The sequence below is a fragment of the Argiope bruennichi genome, chromosome 9, assembly GCF_947563725.1.
Source record: "Argiope bruennichi chromosome 9, qqArgBrue1.1, whole genome shotgun sequence".
Taxonomy (NCBI): Eukaryota; Metazoa; Arthropoda; class Arachnida; order Araneae; family Araneidae; genus Argiope; species Argiope bruennichi.
The window spans coordinates 89709604-89727139 of record NC_079159.1 but is presented as its reverse complement, the minus strand read 5'-3'; the positions used below and the strand labels follow the sequence as shown (position 1 = coordinate 89727139).

Below are 17536 nucleotides of genomic sequence, written 5' to 3'. Positions count from 1 at the left end.
CCCGCCCAAAAAAAAATCTGTCCATAGTTGGTTCGTCGAGTGTTTTGATTTGTATTTAATATCGATTAAATCTCTTAGGGCATAACTTCATGCCTTTGATTTTGTTAAGAAGCTATTTTTAAACAAATTCGCATACACATTAAAGCTGCTTACATATGAACTATTTTTAATTGAAACTAATTCTTACATCGTAGCGCTAATAGAAACAAAAATGTCTGGTTCATTGATCATCTAACTTTCGTAATTATGTAACTTTACTTTTTTTGTCTTTTACATTTACACACATGTTAAACAGAATCTTTCTTCCTTAGCTTTTAGCAATGGAAAGAAAACCATGGGATTAAAAATGTGATGAAACAAGGAAAATGGTTTAAATTTCAGTTGTTTGAAAATTAGTAAAAAAATCTATTGAAAATTAGTCAAAAAATATTTCTTAAAAATTATCAAAATTTAGGAAACACCAGTTTTGCAAGAATCATTTTCATGAGCATTGAATTGGTATCATTGAGAAGATTACTTTTTGAATTTTCAGATGATTTAAAAATTAATTTTGCGCCATAATATTTGCGGAATTATGGTCAAGAAAAACGTTAAATTTCGTTTTAAAATCAATTAATTAAAACTTTTTTTAAAAAAAGATTCTCTAAAGTGCACATTCCTACCTTCCTAAATATATCCATGCCAAATTTGATAGCTATAGGCCAAAAGGTATGTCTTGCAGGGCACCAACGCATATATGCTTATTCACCTTTATTAATAGTAGAAATAATTAAAACATATACCTTCTTCCTATATCGGGGGTGGGAACCTTTATGGATCAACGTTCCCCCTTTTTTTTAAAGAGATGCCCAATGTGGTATAGACATGCCGTCAAATAATTTTGACTTATGATTATTGGAAAAATAAAATTAAATACTAACAACTCAAAACTCTTTCTTTACTACGAAAAATACATTTTGCACTGTATAGTAGCAAATATTTTAGTTATGTGTAATTCAAAATGAAGTAACATTAGTGTGACTTCTGTTGTTGCAGATTAGATGACAAACATCTTATATTAGGATTGTAAGGTGTTACTTTTAGCAGAATGCATGCTGAATTGGGAGTCATCGGCCAAACGGTTTCTAAGCGAGTCTTTAATGTTATTCATCTCTGTAAATAATGACTCGCAGGCATAGGCAGATGAAAATGTGATTAAAATAGCATGAGCCAGCTTCTTCAAATAGTTAAATGTATCTGGAATCAAATTCCATGTTTCCAAAATTTCTTTACTGTCAACTGATCCATTGTTGGACCAGCCCCGCCCGTGGACTTCGCAAGCTATCCCGCAAATTGTCGGTAAAACGAACAAACATCAAAGAATTCCAGAAAATCACAAAAGAGACGAAAGAAGGGAAAATGTGCCAGACTAGAAGCGGGCACAGGTCATCGGAACAGGGTTTTACAGTGCACCAGGACCGTATACACGAGGGCTATTTGGTGGAATCTTTTCTAGGACCCGAATCCTTCTGTCTGAAGCCGAAGTTCTGCCACAATGTCACTGGGGTTGCAGAGAAACACCTAGAACAAAATTATGATGCGCTTTTGTCTTTTTTTTTTTTAAAGCTAAATATGATTATGAGGCGGGATTACATTTCCCAGAGTACCTTTATCTGTTCAACAGGTGAGGATAAAAAACGAAAAAAAAAATATTTAAATGGACTGGGCGCCACTTATCTTCGCTACGCCACTGCACTCTGGAATCAGTTCATTTGATGAAGTCATTATCATGCTCATCTGGCTTTTGTTTTTAAGCTACACAGCTTTCTTTCAATTAAAATAAACATTTAATTCTAAAAATGGCGTGACGTATTTACCAAAAATATCGGTTATCGGACGTATAAAATTAAAAATATCGGTTGACTTCATGAAATCCTCCTTGATAAATCTGACTGCTGAGCTATATTAACCTGGCTGCATTGCCATTAATATTATATAAAAAAAAAGCAACTTAACCAATTTTAAGCTTTTTTGATGAAATAGAAAATTTTTCTTAATAAAATTTATCAGTATTATTTACTTGCAGCTCTGCTGATTCGAAAACCCACAAATGCTTTCCCTTTCTACGATAATAAGAATGAAGGAAAAAAAAAGAAAAAAGAAAAAAAGGTCGGTAAGGAGAAAAGCAGATTTTCATACTCGAAGGAGAAAAAAAAAATAAAGTTAAAGAGCCAACTCGATATTTTTTAAACCACTTTTTTTTCCCTCCCACGATATAAGGAATAAAAAGAAAGAAAAAAAAATTGAGTAAGGTAGCGGAGAGGAAAAATGAAGAAACGGAGAGTACAAATTCCTTAAACGTATGTCTGAGTATCAGACCGTTTAGAACCAATAACTAGAGGTCGCTTTGATGAAGAACTTCGCTTGTCAAGGAATGCTACTTCTACTCAAGATAAATGCTCCGCTCTTATTTATTTATTTTTTTTTTTCGTCCCCCTCTCTTCCCGACTCACTGACTCGTTTTGTATCTGATGATCAGGCAAGGAGCCTTTTTATTGCTTTTGATAAGCCCCGCAAAAAGATAAAAAGTCGCCTTCAACTTATTTCCAATATATTTAGTGGCGGAAAAAGCGGATTGGTAGATTTATTATTAAAATGGGCGGAGCTTATAAATTTGTTCGTACGTTTATTAAAATGTTTAGTGTTATCATTTGGCCTTTTCTTCTTACTTTTTCGATATCGTTTGGCATCGGCGAAGTCGCATAAAATCGACTGTTGGTAGTCCTGTGCCTTTGATTATTTGTTCATTGTAAAGAGTTTATGTGTTAGGTGCTTGACATAACTGTAGAGTAGGCATGTAATTTGTTTATTTATTTATTTTCCGGCGGCTGAAGTTTATTGAAATCTGGTAAGGAGTACGGTGCCTTTGGTCTTGTATTGAAGAGCCTAGAAAAATATATTTAAGCCAATTGATTTGAAATGTTTTTTTTTTTTTTTAGGTATTGTTGAGGATAATTTTATTTTTATTTAATTGGTAAATAAATGATTTCTTTAAGCATTTTTTAGTAAATGATGTTTTAAATTTCTCTTTTATTTTAAAAATTTATCTGGTTTTATTCTGCGAAATTTTTAATCTTCGTAATAAGAAATGGAAAGACAAATATATCGGTGAATATAAAGTTTTTGAAACAAAAAACGGATTTATTTTTTTAAAAAAAGAACTATTGGGTTTGAAGGTATGATTGCATTAAAAGAATAATTGTTACTTACATATTTCATTTTGTACTTAAGTGCCAATTTTTTCCAAAATTAAATTAATTTCATTTCAATCAAATGCTTGAAATAAATTATTAAAACTTACTTTTTAAGAAAGTAAAAGAATCACAAGAATCCCGGTTCTACAAGTTATTCATATAGTTCTGAATTTTTATAAGATAAAATTAATTGTATATCAATCTTTTTGATGTTAGTAATATAAATTTTAAATTAATTTGTTGAAGCATGCAAATCAACCATTACAATTACTTCCTAACTCATTTGTATTTTAATGTTCGTGCTGCCATCTAGTGATCAGAAATTGTATATCCTTACTATTATCAAATAAATTAATCGTTGAATTAGGTTTGAGAATCGATTCACACTAAGATGAAGAAATCGCTTTTGGCATCAAGAGGAATGCATCAAGAGGAATACAATCGTAGTGATTCGACGAATTTTAATATCAAAAGATTAAATCACTTTTTTTAATCTCTGATGATAATCAGGCACTTTTTTAACACCTGAATTTGTCGTTAACAAAGCTTATTTAATTTCAGTGAATGCAAAACCTATGCATTATCAGTTATTATGTATATTGACCGTTTTCAGTAATAAAAAAAATATCAAGATTATATGAGGAATTTTTTATTCGAATTTTAAACTTAAAATAACTTATATTAGATATGAATAAAATTATTCAAAAACTAATTTAATAAAATTTTTAGAATTATTCGGTTATTAAAAACTAATAATTAAAGTTAGTTTTTTGTAATTCAATTAATAGTTTTAAATCATAATTATTAGTTTTATTATTATAAAAACAATAATTAAGGTTATGCATAACCTAAAAATTAAAGTTATTCAAAAACTAAATAATAAAATTTTTAGTATTATTGAATATTTCTCTTTAGGGTATATGTTGAATTCTCAGATATCCTAAAGTTGATTTTATTATTGGTTTGGATACAACCGTTTCTAACTAATTGATTCTTGGAAATCGAATATACTAAATGGGACTTTCAAAATTTCAGACTAGTCATTTAAATTAATAGTACTAAGTAAGTGTAATAATGCTTTTACTGACTTATTTCAAATTTCATTCAGGTGCCGAGAAACCTTTAAGTATCCAAATATAATAAATGTGAAATTAAAATCAAATGAATGATCTATCAAAGTTTATTTAGTCAACATTTAATACATAAAACCAGAGAAAACTTTCAAATCTTGGCGGTTAATGCCATATGACTATTTAATAATTCAATGAAACTTAACTATATTTAATTACAACTTGTTGAGTCATTACTGAAGTACTAAGTGGTTTAAGACAACATATGAATTAATTTTTTTTAAACAGAAGTCGTGAAAACAATTGAAAGCAAAAACTCACCTTTTTGTTCAATAACATCTGTAGAACATTTCCCAGATGAATCGGGCTCTTCAACTTCTGTGCTCGGACTCGACAAATAGCACTCTTTATCCATGTAACCGCCACTCGTAGGTGACGTAGCACTGGTCAGTGACGGCAGGACTCCACTGCCATTAGAATCACCGCTACTTTGAATCCCATAGCTACTTCCAGACAGCTTGCCGCAATCATCCACCATAGAGGGAGGGGTTACACAATATTTCCCCAAGGACTTCCTGCTGGGTGGTGAGAAGAAGCACTTGTTCATTTGGTATCTGTGCAAGTAAGCCAAAGCCCTGTTGCTCATGTCTTCCGCTTTTGTGAGCTGATTGCTGCCCATGATATCACTGTTGGAGAGCAAGTGGGAGTCCTGGAGTCCATGGTTGGACAGCATGGGATGATGCATAGGCAGGAAGGGGGCGAAAGGGTATGAGTTTATGGGATTGTACATAACTGGCATAGGAAAACAAACCGAATTGGAGAGGGCACTGTAGAATGCTGACTGCGGGCTCTTGTTGACATCGGTATAGGAGTTGGGATCCATTATTTTCCGTCTTTGTGTAATATAGGATTCTTGGGTATTGAGCTTTACTCTTGGAAATGTGAAACTGTAGATGATTTAGATTATAAAGTTGTAGAATGTAATCATTTTGCTAGTTATCCAATCTATAAGAAAAATTTATCATTTTATTCAGGGTAAATACTATTAACAAGGATTTTTTTTAAAAGTATTTTCTCTATATTTATCAAGTGAAATGCACATTTCGACAGAAAGTAGGGAAGGGATGCAATTAAATATTCATAATATGAAAATAAAAGAAATCAAACCAGTGTATCGTAACATGATAATATTTTAGTCTTCATACTTATTTTGTTTATTTTATTTACAAAATTTGCATTTAGTTGCATATTCCAACACAAAAAATGGGTTTAAAATTGCTGTTAAGTATAAAACCAGTAAATAAAACAGTGATAGTATTGCTATAAAATATTGTTAATTTTTTAAAAAATTTTATTAAAATCAGAGGAAAATTGTATGGCGATAAAACTGATATCACAAAAAGCAAAATTTTTAAGGGGTATAATTTTCTTTTGTAATAATATACTTAATACTTGTAATAATAATATACTTTTGTAATAATAAAATTGCAATATATTTAATTAAAATCTGATTAATCTAAAAGAATGTGTTCTTAGTAAGTGGCTAATAACCAAACAATAACTGCATCCCAAACTTGTTAACTCCATATCCAAACTTCTGCTTCACATAGGTTTCCGAACGAATTTTTCATGGCGCGTATCTCAGTTTGCAGATAATAGGCCTATAAACATTATCATGTTAATATTATCATACAAAGTGGCCTAAAAAAAAAGAAACATTTTTTACATGTGTTTTTTCCCAAATAAAATATGTATACAAAATATTAAGTAATTTTGACAAGACATTATTTACTTTATTTACTGAATTCAGAAAATGCCAAGTATACAAATTACAATGATGTGAGGCTAAGTGAACCTCATATTATTTCTTAAAAGAACGGACAAATGAGGCAAACTTTTTCTTGAATATGTAGTTAGTCTATAAAAAAATAATCTTAGGATTTTAATAACTGAAATCGTTAATCCAGTCTATGTGGCAATCTAATTTACAAGTTTGAAACTAGTAACTAGGGGGCTAGCTATAAGAAACAAACGAAATTGTAAAATGTTGTGATTTTATACCTATTCAAAAAACATGAAGGGATATCTCAATATCACATAAAGAGGTTCTTCTTCGCACTTTTAATATCAAAATAACGAAGAAGACAAAAAAGGCAAATTTGGTGGATAATCCAGATATTTTTAGTTTTTTTAAGAATTATCCTATCCCAAATTTGTTGAGCTTCCAGAAACTTATAAAAATTTGAAATTAAAAAAAAAATAACCAGAAGCAACATTTTAAGAAATTGTTGCTTTCCTGATTTCTTGAGCTTTTTTTTTTAATCTTCATTGCATATTAATACAAATCAAAACAAAGCGAGAAAACCCACAGAACATTTTGTATGAGAGGATTTAGTAAGGTCAAGAGAGACTGAAGCAAATAACAAATTCATTAATAGCTCACCCAGCCTTGATTTCTATAAGCACCACAAAAAAAAATCCGTGCATCTCTAGAGATATGCCGCGACTGCTTCCAAAATCTTTCCTTCAAAATGGCTCAAAGGATTTTGGGAAAGGATTTTCCCCGTGGTTTCATGTGGCGGGGAAGAATTTGATGAAAATACCGCTCAGAGACGCTGCTAACGGCCCTTGAATATATATATTTAGGATCCACTATGATTTCCTTTTGCTATTATTATCGATATCGTTTATCCCCTTTTCCTCCTTGGCTTTTGTTTTTTTGCGATTGCCGCCGATTCTGCCTTTCGCAACTTTCGAAGGATTTGTAACCCCCTTGCATAAAATAAGAAATGGGGGATAGGCAGTGAAATAAAAGCACGTGAAAAAATGTTTACTTTGCAAAAAAATAGGGGGCGAAAATTATTTGTAATCCCGCCTTTACGGCGAAAGTCGTAACTGTTAGAATACCTCTTCGGTTGGAGTAGAAAGGGGTGGGGATCCTGCAATTTTATTATTCCTTACTGTTGTCGGATTCAATACTGCTTGCTTTCTTTTTGTTCCACTTTCTTTTGTGATATGGCTGTATTTATTTGATTTCAGATCGGATGTAATGGTTTCTGATATTGCACCTCTATGCTATGTTTACTTTTCTGACAATACTTAAAATGATTGGAGTTTTTTGTTTAAAAAGGGGGAAATGCATTCTCTCGTGCAATTCACCTATAATAATAACTGTAACTCCTTTAAGAATTTTAAACTAAATATATGATAGTTTATAATTCTTTGTAATCGAGGATTAGATCAGTTACAGTTGCAAAGAGTTTCGTAAAACAACTAAAGCTCAATAACTGAATCGTTTATTTCGATTGACAATATTTGGTGTTAGCTAAACCCATGTGAAATCGGGCATCCTAAATAGCTTGTATGAAATATAAAACCAGTAAGAAAAAGTTTTCCACAATGCTCTATATATCCCCAATTCTCTATATAAAAGCAATTTTCATTTTTAAAATATATTATACAAAATCATGATGCCTACTCGTTTTTTCCTATCATTAGCTAGTTGCACCCCCCCCCCCAAAAAAATAGTCAATTTGCATGAAAATTATACAATAATACAAATGATGAAAATCTATCAAAATTTTAAAAACGTAGCTAATCGAAAATTTTAAAAACTTTTTTAAAAGTTTCAAGAAACTATTAAAAAGTAAATAACTTTGAGAAAAATTTAAAAAAATGAACGATACTGCTTTTGTTACTTATCATCTTCTGGGAGTAATATCTTTGATAACATGAATGCAGCTTAAAACAAAATTAGAAACCGAAGACGACTATATTACATACTGCTTTCATAAAGTAGTGCCACTGATCTACAAAGAATTTCACCATTTTCCAGTAAGTTCCGTGCAAATATGCTAAGTACTGCAGCTGTTTTCAAACTCCAAAGAAACTCTATCTACCCTTAATTATTACTTCTAAAAGACAAGCCCCAAACTTCTCATGCCCTTTACAAAGAAGCTATTCAACCCCTTTAACACTTTCTGCATTTTTCCTTCAGAAAAGTGAAAGAGACATCAATTTATCTCCAACTTGTTGTCGCCAAAAGAATAAATCAGTGTTCCTACCCTTTTTCTGCAACCATCCAATTAAAACTGCGTCTAGGCGAAGATCGTTTATCTTCAAAAAATTACTATTGTCCACAGACTTTGACAGTCACTCTCCACATTGTCACTCATGGAAAGGGGGAGTTACGACTCTTTTTGCATTTACCGTGAAGTCATATTCTGGGAACTGCCTTTTCTTAAATCTAGCAATTAGGGTCGTAAGTCACTTGTAACTGACTACCTTCAGGACGGGGCAGGGAGACTTCTGCTTTGGGGATGGGAATTGTCCTGTATACCAGAGCGGGGTGTTTAGTAGATCAATTGTGGTCAACAAAGGTATTGATAATCGCTCTTTGACAGTTCTACCCACATATTTTCAGTCAAATATATTCTAGAATTTCGATGTCCAGGCTTTCTATCTTTGGAAGTTACCGGTGAGAACCGAATGACGTTATGTGAAAGCATTTCTGGAGTTGTTTGGCTGTTACTGTTTTGGATTGTTGTAATAAAAACATCTATCTCAATGACTTCCTTTTAGTTATAGAAATTTCTCATGACTGGATTTTTCTGCAGGTAAATATTGTGACGCTAAACTGTAATTAAATTTTTCCTCACAGTGATTTTGTTATTTATTTTTGTTCTAGTATGCTGAAGACTCTGGAAGAAGTTCATGTGGGGTTCCGTAACTTAATATTATTCTGCGCAACCCTTTCTGAAGTTAAACGGATCATTTAAAATATTAAGACATAAAATACTCTTCTAATCTTAGCTTTTTTGATTAAAAAATGATATCATCTTGAGAGAAAAAGAAAAGCATAATAAATCCAGATAAATAATACTGTCATGAATCGAAAGCAAAATAAATCATAAATCCAGCACTTTTTATTTGGTAACAATAAACTCATTCAAAACTTAGCAGATTTATTTGATGTACTTTGTTCTTTGATGTTATAAACCTGTTCATCGCTGTAAGTTTTGTGTTAGTTGAGAAAGAAAAAATGCTGACAACAGAAATAATGTATAGGATATTGACAGCAACAAAATTTTTAAAGAAATGCTTATAACAGAAACAATGTATAGGATGTTAATAGCAATAAAATTTTATTTTAAAAAAGTGTCTTATAAAAAGTTTAAATTTAATAAAAACATTTTTTATTCAAAATTACTTTGCCGTTTGCTTTTATGAATAAGCACTCGAGTAGTTTACAGGGGAAAAAAAAGAAGCTGTTAGTTTTCATTTCTTCAATGGCAACCCGTAATTTCAGGGGCTTAATTAGAATGAAAATTTTTTAATACATTCTTTCAACCTTAGTGCTGCATTTAAATGATAGTAGCGAAATTGTAAAAGAAAAATAAATAATAAAATAAAAAAATAAAAATACAGAATTCTGTTAACGTGCTCTTCTCTACGGCAGCTCATTAAAGTACTCTTCATTATCAGTTTCCAAAAAAAAAAAAAAAAAAAAAAAGCTATTTGCAAACAAATATCAATTTGTAAAATGGTTGATATATTGCAGCTGCTGTAACATAAAAAATAAGAATAATAATAATGCAATACTGGTAAAAGCAGGTAAAAAAATATGTGATTAAAAGATGATGATGAAAATTGCCATTTATGTTTTATTCATTGCCTACGCGATTTCCAGCTTCAAAATCCCCTAACCAAAACAATATGTTCTCACATGATAAAAAGACTGAACGTTTAAAATATTTTTCTGCACATTAAACAGAAACAGTACTTTGGAATATTATTTCAAAACACTTTTCTATATAACAGAATATAATTCTTCGCAATTTAGAATTATTTTTTTAAAATATTTTGGGAAAGAGTTATCTTGAAGCACATGTTTCTTCATCTTAAATATTTTGAAATAGGCTGCAATTAGCAAAATATATCCGAAAATCGAAATTGTGATTTTGATGCATTATTTCCAACCGATTGAAACCAAAATTTGACGCAATTGAAACAAAATTTGGCAAAATTGCAATTGAAATTGCAAAATTACATACCAAATTTCATGTAGTTAAGCCATTGCATCTTTGAGCTTTCGAGTTAACATGCTTGTGAAAGTCAGGCCTTTGACGGATTTTGGTTCTAAATTTAATAGGTATCTGCATTTTAAATGTTAAATTAGTGTACCAAATGCTATTTATTTTGCTCATCTCATTTTGCGGTTATCGTATTAATTTATATTCAGACAGATGGACAGAAAGACTTTTTCTGGGTGGATTTCACTCTGAATTTAACAGAAATCTCTAACTTTTGGAATTCCACATATCAAATTTTATCCATCAAGCTCAAAATGTTATTAAATTATGCTTACACGAGGTCTAAAATATGAAGATTCGTGCAAATCTCGAGGTCGAATTTTATGACGATTACAATATTTTTTCTAACTTAGTAACAACTTCTATTTACTTAGATGAAAAGAAAATGGATTTAACTTCTAACAACTACAGTGATTACAGATGCTGTTGGTAAATATCATGCATAATTTCTTAAAGTTTATGGAATGTCTGACTGAGTATATTCAATAACATTTTCCAATAAAGCAGGTATTTCTGAAATAGTTCCGAAAATGACACAACCTTCTAGAAAGAAGTGAAGTGCGTCTTAAGCAGACACCCACCGTAGAAAATAAATATGTTCTGAACATACCTTGTCATTTAAATATGTTCTGATCATACCTTGTCATTGTAAGGGGGGGGGGTGATTTCAACTCAGCATATTCTAGAAAAAATCCGGTCCCTCTAGTCTAGGTATCTTCCAATTCCCAGAACAGACTATTGCAAATATTTAAGACGATTTTTCTAGCAGAAAACGTAATAAAGTTTTAAATAACGATTCTTTAAAACTTTACCGTTTATTTTCATTAAATTAGATACATCAAAATTTAAGTTTTCAGTAATTCACCAGTAGCCACTTTAAATTTTATACTGTTGAGTGCCAAATATTCTGTATGTTTTCATTTGCACATGGTGTACACTATTCTTTGATAAAATAGATGAATATATACGAAAAAAATATTAACGCTTACTTCACTATTATTTGAATACCATGTAATAAAGTTTTGACGTTTGTGGTGCTTCTCGGTAATCAGAGATATTACTCTAATATAAACATGTCATATATTTGTACGGAACTTGTAAACAAAGTCTAAGGTTAGGTAAGCAAAAAAAAAGGGGGGAGGGGGGCTCTAATGTAGTGAATTTTATTTGTTGTTTCTTTTATAGCGGTTATAATGACAATTATTACTCCAAAAGAAATAAACTTTAGTAAACCAGTGGGACTGGTTTCTCCAAAACTCATACTCTCTAATAAAGGTGTTACACCAGAAGGGTATGCATATTCCATACCCTTTATGGAATTGGTAAAACGAAATATTAACCTTTGGTGGGAATTTAGCGTTTTTATTGAATCTACCGTGTGATCCCTGCGAGTTTGTTGCGATTAATTCTTTAAATGCGGTTAATAGTATCCAAAAATCGAATTTGTGTTTTAGACGCGATTGGAACACAAAAATTTGAGACAAAACTACACTTATAGTTACAAGATCAAATAGCGAATTTGATATATTGAAGTCACTGCGATCAAGCACTTATTGGATTTGCCTCGAACTTTGATAGGTGTGCTCAATATAGACGTTAAATCTGGGTACCAAATTTCATCCATCTAGCTCCCTTCGTTCCTTAGTTATCGTGTTAACTTATAATCGAACAGCCGGTCATACAAATTTCCTTTGCACAGATTGTATTCAAAATTTGATAGATGTCTGTAAATTTGGTATAAAAACCGCACAACAAATTCCATCCGTCTAAGCCAAAACGTTTTTGAGTTATTTTTGTCACAGACAGACGGATATTTCTCAAAAATGCGTTTTTTGAACTTGAAAAGGTCTAAAACGTGAAGACTCTTAAAAATCTCGATTTCTAATTTTTTGAAGATTACAAAATTTTCTTTATACTACGTATAAGAGGAAGTAAAAAAATCCATAAGCGTAGTGAGAACATTACTATACAAACAAAATTCCATACTTTGGAATCACTTATCCTTAGTAATGGATCCAAGGAACGGGACTTGCTACTATTTCGTTTCTCAAGGAATTATAAAGAACGATAAGATGAAATAAACAATTTATGTTACATAATTGATAACTTTCTGATACTCACATTTTTACTACTTTTTTTACATACTCACTTTAAAGACTTTTAAAAATTCCGTTTTGATTAAATATTAATTAATTTGCAACTGAGCAATATTTCATTAGTTTAACTCACAAAATGATGATGGAAGATTAATTGAAAATTGAATACAGAAACATACTAAAATTCAGAAAAGCGATGGACTGCACCCTCAAAAATGTTGAAATCCGGGGTGCTGTTGTCACCAACCGCAAGTCGAAATTATGAATCGGCGCCTATCCATCAGGTGGCGATTAGGGCCGTAACATGTTTTAAAAGGGGACCAATTAATTGCTGTTCCCAACGGGCCAGGGGGCAAGAGCTATTTATTACGTCATATTGAACGCCGCGTCAACGTTTATTCGGCAGTGCTCCGGAAAACCATTCATTCCGTAACAACGCACCGCTGCGAGGGGTCCACAGAAATTGCAGTCGGGGGATGCAGGACTCATGACGAAAGATTCATAAGAGTGGTTTTGAATCTAAGCTGGAATTTTTCATTACAGAGTCGTGCATATCCTTGATTTTGAAAAAATGGTAGGAGTTTAAAAAATGCCATTGATAAATTTCAAACAAATAATTCATTTTGTCAAGATTTTTGGGCAACTTACAACATACTATGCTGTCTCATAAAGTCTGTATACTAAATAGTTTTTTATATGATTTATTCGTGAAGATTAGCTTTAAAAGCAAATTATAAAGCTTATTACGATGAAAGAAACAAAAGCAAAAATGGCACTGAAAGTAATTGTGAAATTATCCCTGACTACAACCTTTTCCTTTTCAAACATTAGAATATCGTTTTGAAGTTCATCAAGACATCTAACCACATAATTGCACTTTAATAAATTCTCTATTTTTTCGTTTATTGAATTCAAGTTAAATTTATGAAAAATAAAGGGATTATAATAAATTTTGTTGTATGATTTTTTTAAAAAAATACCACCAAGCTATTCGCTTTTAGGTGGAGGGAGTAAAGTAAAATGAAAATGTTGTTAATTTGTAAGTAATGCAGTATAGAAAGTAATTATTCAGGAGTACAAATGTATCCTTTCATAAGAATTTGATAAAATGAATGTAGAAGATTTGCAAACAGCAAACATGAAGCAGTTATTGCATTAAAGTGAAATAAAAATTGAGCTAATTTTCGATGCGATAATTGTAATTGTGTTTATCATCTTTAGCTTTCAACAATAAAAGAAAATAACAAAATTAAATATTTGATGAAATAATGGGAACAGTTTAAATTTCATTGCAATATAGAAAATTAGTGTTGAGAAGTTGATTAAAAGTTATATTTAAAATATTTCCAAATTCCAGGGAAAAAATTGTATCATGCAAAAGTAATACAATTAAATTGCATCATATAAAAGGCGATTTTTTAATGTTAAAGTTTGATTTTTTATACCATTTAAAATTTTAAAACAATGTGAAAGCTGTTTTGTGCAATAATGGTTTCGAGAGTTTTTACAGAAAAGTGTCACTCTTACATAATGACTTATTATTTTAGTACAAATTAAAAAAAAAAAAAAAAAAAAAAAAACTCTGAGATCTACATTCTGACTTTTGTAGGTGCAAAAATTGTTGCTCCAACACCGTCTAAGCTTTAAAGTTCCAACATGTATATTTTCTTAACCCAGACTAATCGCTTTTGAAGACTAGCTTGTTGGAACAGAATAATTGTTTCCTTCAATGTTAAACTATTAATATGAAATGGATTTATTGAAAATTTCATTGATTAAACTCATATCATAAAACTGTTAAATTATAGCTTTACAGGACAGTAAAATTATTTTAAATTTTGTTACAACAATAAAAATATTGCTACACATTGCGTATTGAATGGAATTAAAAAAATATATTAAAATGAGGGAAATATTAATTTTTTCTGTTTTAAGACAATGTTGCGAGATAATATTTTCGGAAAATATACATTAAAAGTACTAAAACTTTTAAATTTTTATTTAGAAAGTTTTATATTCTTTAATTAATTTCTGATTTTTGGATACTTACAATAGTCTTCAACTTATCTTGAAGAGTACGTATACCTTCAAGATCGCCAAAATCTGCAGATTTGCATAAAAGAACAGTCATTCCTCTATAGAAATACAAAATTATCTTCAATTATACCTCTTCTACTGCAAGTGGAATAATGGCAAACGGGCACTGTTTCAAATTTCTGTGATAACAGTGTATTGCGTTTAAAATAGCAATAACACGATCATCGACTTTTCAATACCATATTTTATTTAAATACTTATTTTTGCTCTATAACACAAATCTCTGGAACGTAAGTTTATACGATTTCAAAACTCGCCTGTTAAAACACCCAGCGCGAAATAACGATTTATAACGTAAATCCTTTCGCATTTTTTGAAATATGTATTCTTCCAACGTATCAACGCACTATTGGGCGATTCGAAATCCATCAATTGGAAGAAAGCGGGGGGGGGGGTCCAACCGCACGCTTTTCCAAATTAATGACACTTTTAGCCGCTATTTTAAGAGATCGGCGCAAACTGATGACTTTATGCAAATTCACTTTGCAAGCCTTATCCCACAACCCCTTACGCACTGCAAGACCGCGTGGTGACAGATTAATGATAACTATCTCCAATACGGCGAAACCAAAGCAAGATTGGTATTGCCGACTCTGTTATTTAAACATCATGGGAACGAACGTACTCGCGTTGTCAAACCGCTTAATTAAAAATGGGATATTTTCCAGCGCGAAAATTTCACACTGCAAAATGAGTAATTGCTCTTTGAAAAACGCTGCTACCTCCCCCGGCCACTGCCTGTAATTACTAACGTTACCGAGCTTCTAAAACATTTAATTAAAACGTGTTGTGTTTGTTTTGTTTTGTACAGCCTCAGGCCCCTCTTTTTGTTCCACGGAGTCCGGATTTTGCACCAACCACCATGTTTTGTTGCGGCATTGTTGTTTTAAAAGATACCTGTCACTTCGTTCCCGTCGATTTGTCAGTTAGGAAAACGATCAAAAGTTTTGGAAAAGAGAGAGTTTTGCATCGGTGTTTATTAGAATGTCTGCGTTGGATTTCCCGCCCTTTTGAATTTTTTTTCCCCTCGCCATTTTCTCCCGACCTTCTATTTTCGTCAAAAGTAATGGAATTACTTCCCGTTAATTTGCTGTTGAAAAATGTCAACCGATGAGTAAAATAGGGTTATTTTAAGATAAATGTTGATTGCGGTTTTCCGATTTATTTTTGTTTGTGCTCGGCTTGACTGATCAGAACGTAAGATATGATTCAGAAAGCGAAAAAGAACTTAAAAAATTGGAAAGGATTTCCCGAAAAATAAGCAACCCAAGGAAATCAATAATGACTCTTTTGTAATTAATCAGATGTTTTAGTGTGACATTTTGGTGACAGGGTTTCGTCGATTCGTCATCACATGGTATTGTTTTGCCGAGTTGAAATACGCCGAAGCGTTCCATCCAAAAAAACTCTTTCCCACCTTAAATGCCACTGATTGTAAATACGATGAAATGTTCTAAAAATAATTTATGCGCACTTTTGAAAGCTGGTGTACAATGAAGTGATTGATGTTTTGCTAGGTCTTTGTTTTCCCTATATTTCCTCCCCTGCTCTTTAGAATACACGTAATAAGCAGACGTTAGGATTTACAAAATGGACATTATAGATAATTACAGATAAGTTAGCAGGAAAACCAAAAAAAGATCTTGGTGAAATAATTATAATGATTTTTTTCAATTTTTAAAATTTTGCGTAGCAAAATGACTTGATACTATTTAAAAAAGGGGCTAAGAATATTAGATATTTTAAATATATAATATACATATCTGACAAAATTATTTTATGAGAAAATATTGTAAACAGAAATTTAATGAATAAAGTTTTTTTTTATCATTCAGTTATTAAAACAAAAATCTAATACTTAAAAACTTGTTTAAAAATATCATTTACTCCCATTATTTAATAACTCAGTTTGTGAAGGAAAGGAAAGTAACATAATGGGTGGAAACATTATCGAAAATTTAAATGACCCAATTATTATCGATATCCATTCTAAGAAATCTTAATGAAATAGTCTAAATGCTTTGAAATAAACTAAGCAAAAAATAACAGAAAATTACTTTTATGATTACATTATATTGTTCATAAAACATTTAATTAACTTTTAATTTTATTTGTGTGATTTTACAAAGCTTAAGAAGGATTATTAAATAGTCAAAGTAGGATATTGCCTAGGAAGTAGTCCCTAAATTGTATTCCTACAGATTTTCTTTGCAGTATTTTCTGATTAATTTTATTGTGTACCTTTATTGTTCCCACCTTTATTCATATTAAAATCCAAGTATGCATATGAAATATGAAAATCAATTTAAATTTTGAAGTATTACTTCAGTAGAATTCTCAAGTAATTACTATTTGCAAGTTTTATTTCAAGTTATTTTATATAAAGAAAAAAAAAACCCTATAGTTTTTTAATTTAAAAAAAAATGTTCGATTATATCGTTAAATATTATTTAAATTCCATTAAAAGTTTTTATTTTTATTTATTTATTTATTGTTATTTTGAATAACATTATTTTTAAAACTTATTTGTACATTTTTTATAAGCGACTTTTTATTATTTCAATATATTAAAATTAATGAAGAACATTTGATTTTGAAAATTTGAGGAGGGAAAAGGGAAGAGTAAGAATTAATACATCGTATCCCTTTCTTCATTTCGCTTGTTAAATACGAAAGGGCTTAAGCGTGGTCGAGTTTTCATTAATAGTGCAAGAACCAAATACGATCGTATTGCCATAAGCCACTGGTCACTCTAAGATATGTGAGGAAAATTACTGCAACTTGACGAAGACAGATATTTGTACTTTGTCCCTTTTGACATACTAAAAGTGAACAGCAGTCTTTTGTGCATCTTTTCTTTTCTGATAGATTTAATACTTGTCTACTGCTATTGAATCTTGAAAAGAAAATTTCATTTTGAGTCTCCTGTGCATACGATGAAGGATAAT

At 30.9% G+C, this 17536-nt stretch overlaps 1 protein-coding gene across 1 annotated transcript in view; it reads right to left on the bottom strand.

Annotated features, from left to right (window-relative positions):
- Positions 1-17536, bottom strand: part of LOC129985330 (uncharacterized) — a 70016-nt gene that overhangs the window by 36206 nt on the left and 16274 nt on the right. The window contains exon 2 of the mRNA XM_056095315.1: positions 4625-5308. Coding sequence (XP_055951290.1) covers positions 4625-5186 — 562 coding nt within the window. The 5' untranslated portion in view covers positions 5187-5308. The remainder of the gene's footprint in view (positions 1-4624; positions 5309-17536) is intronic.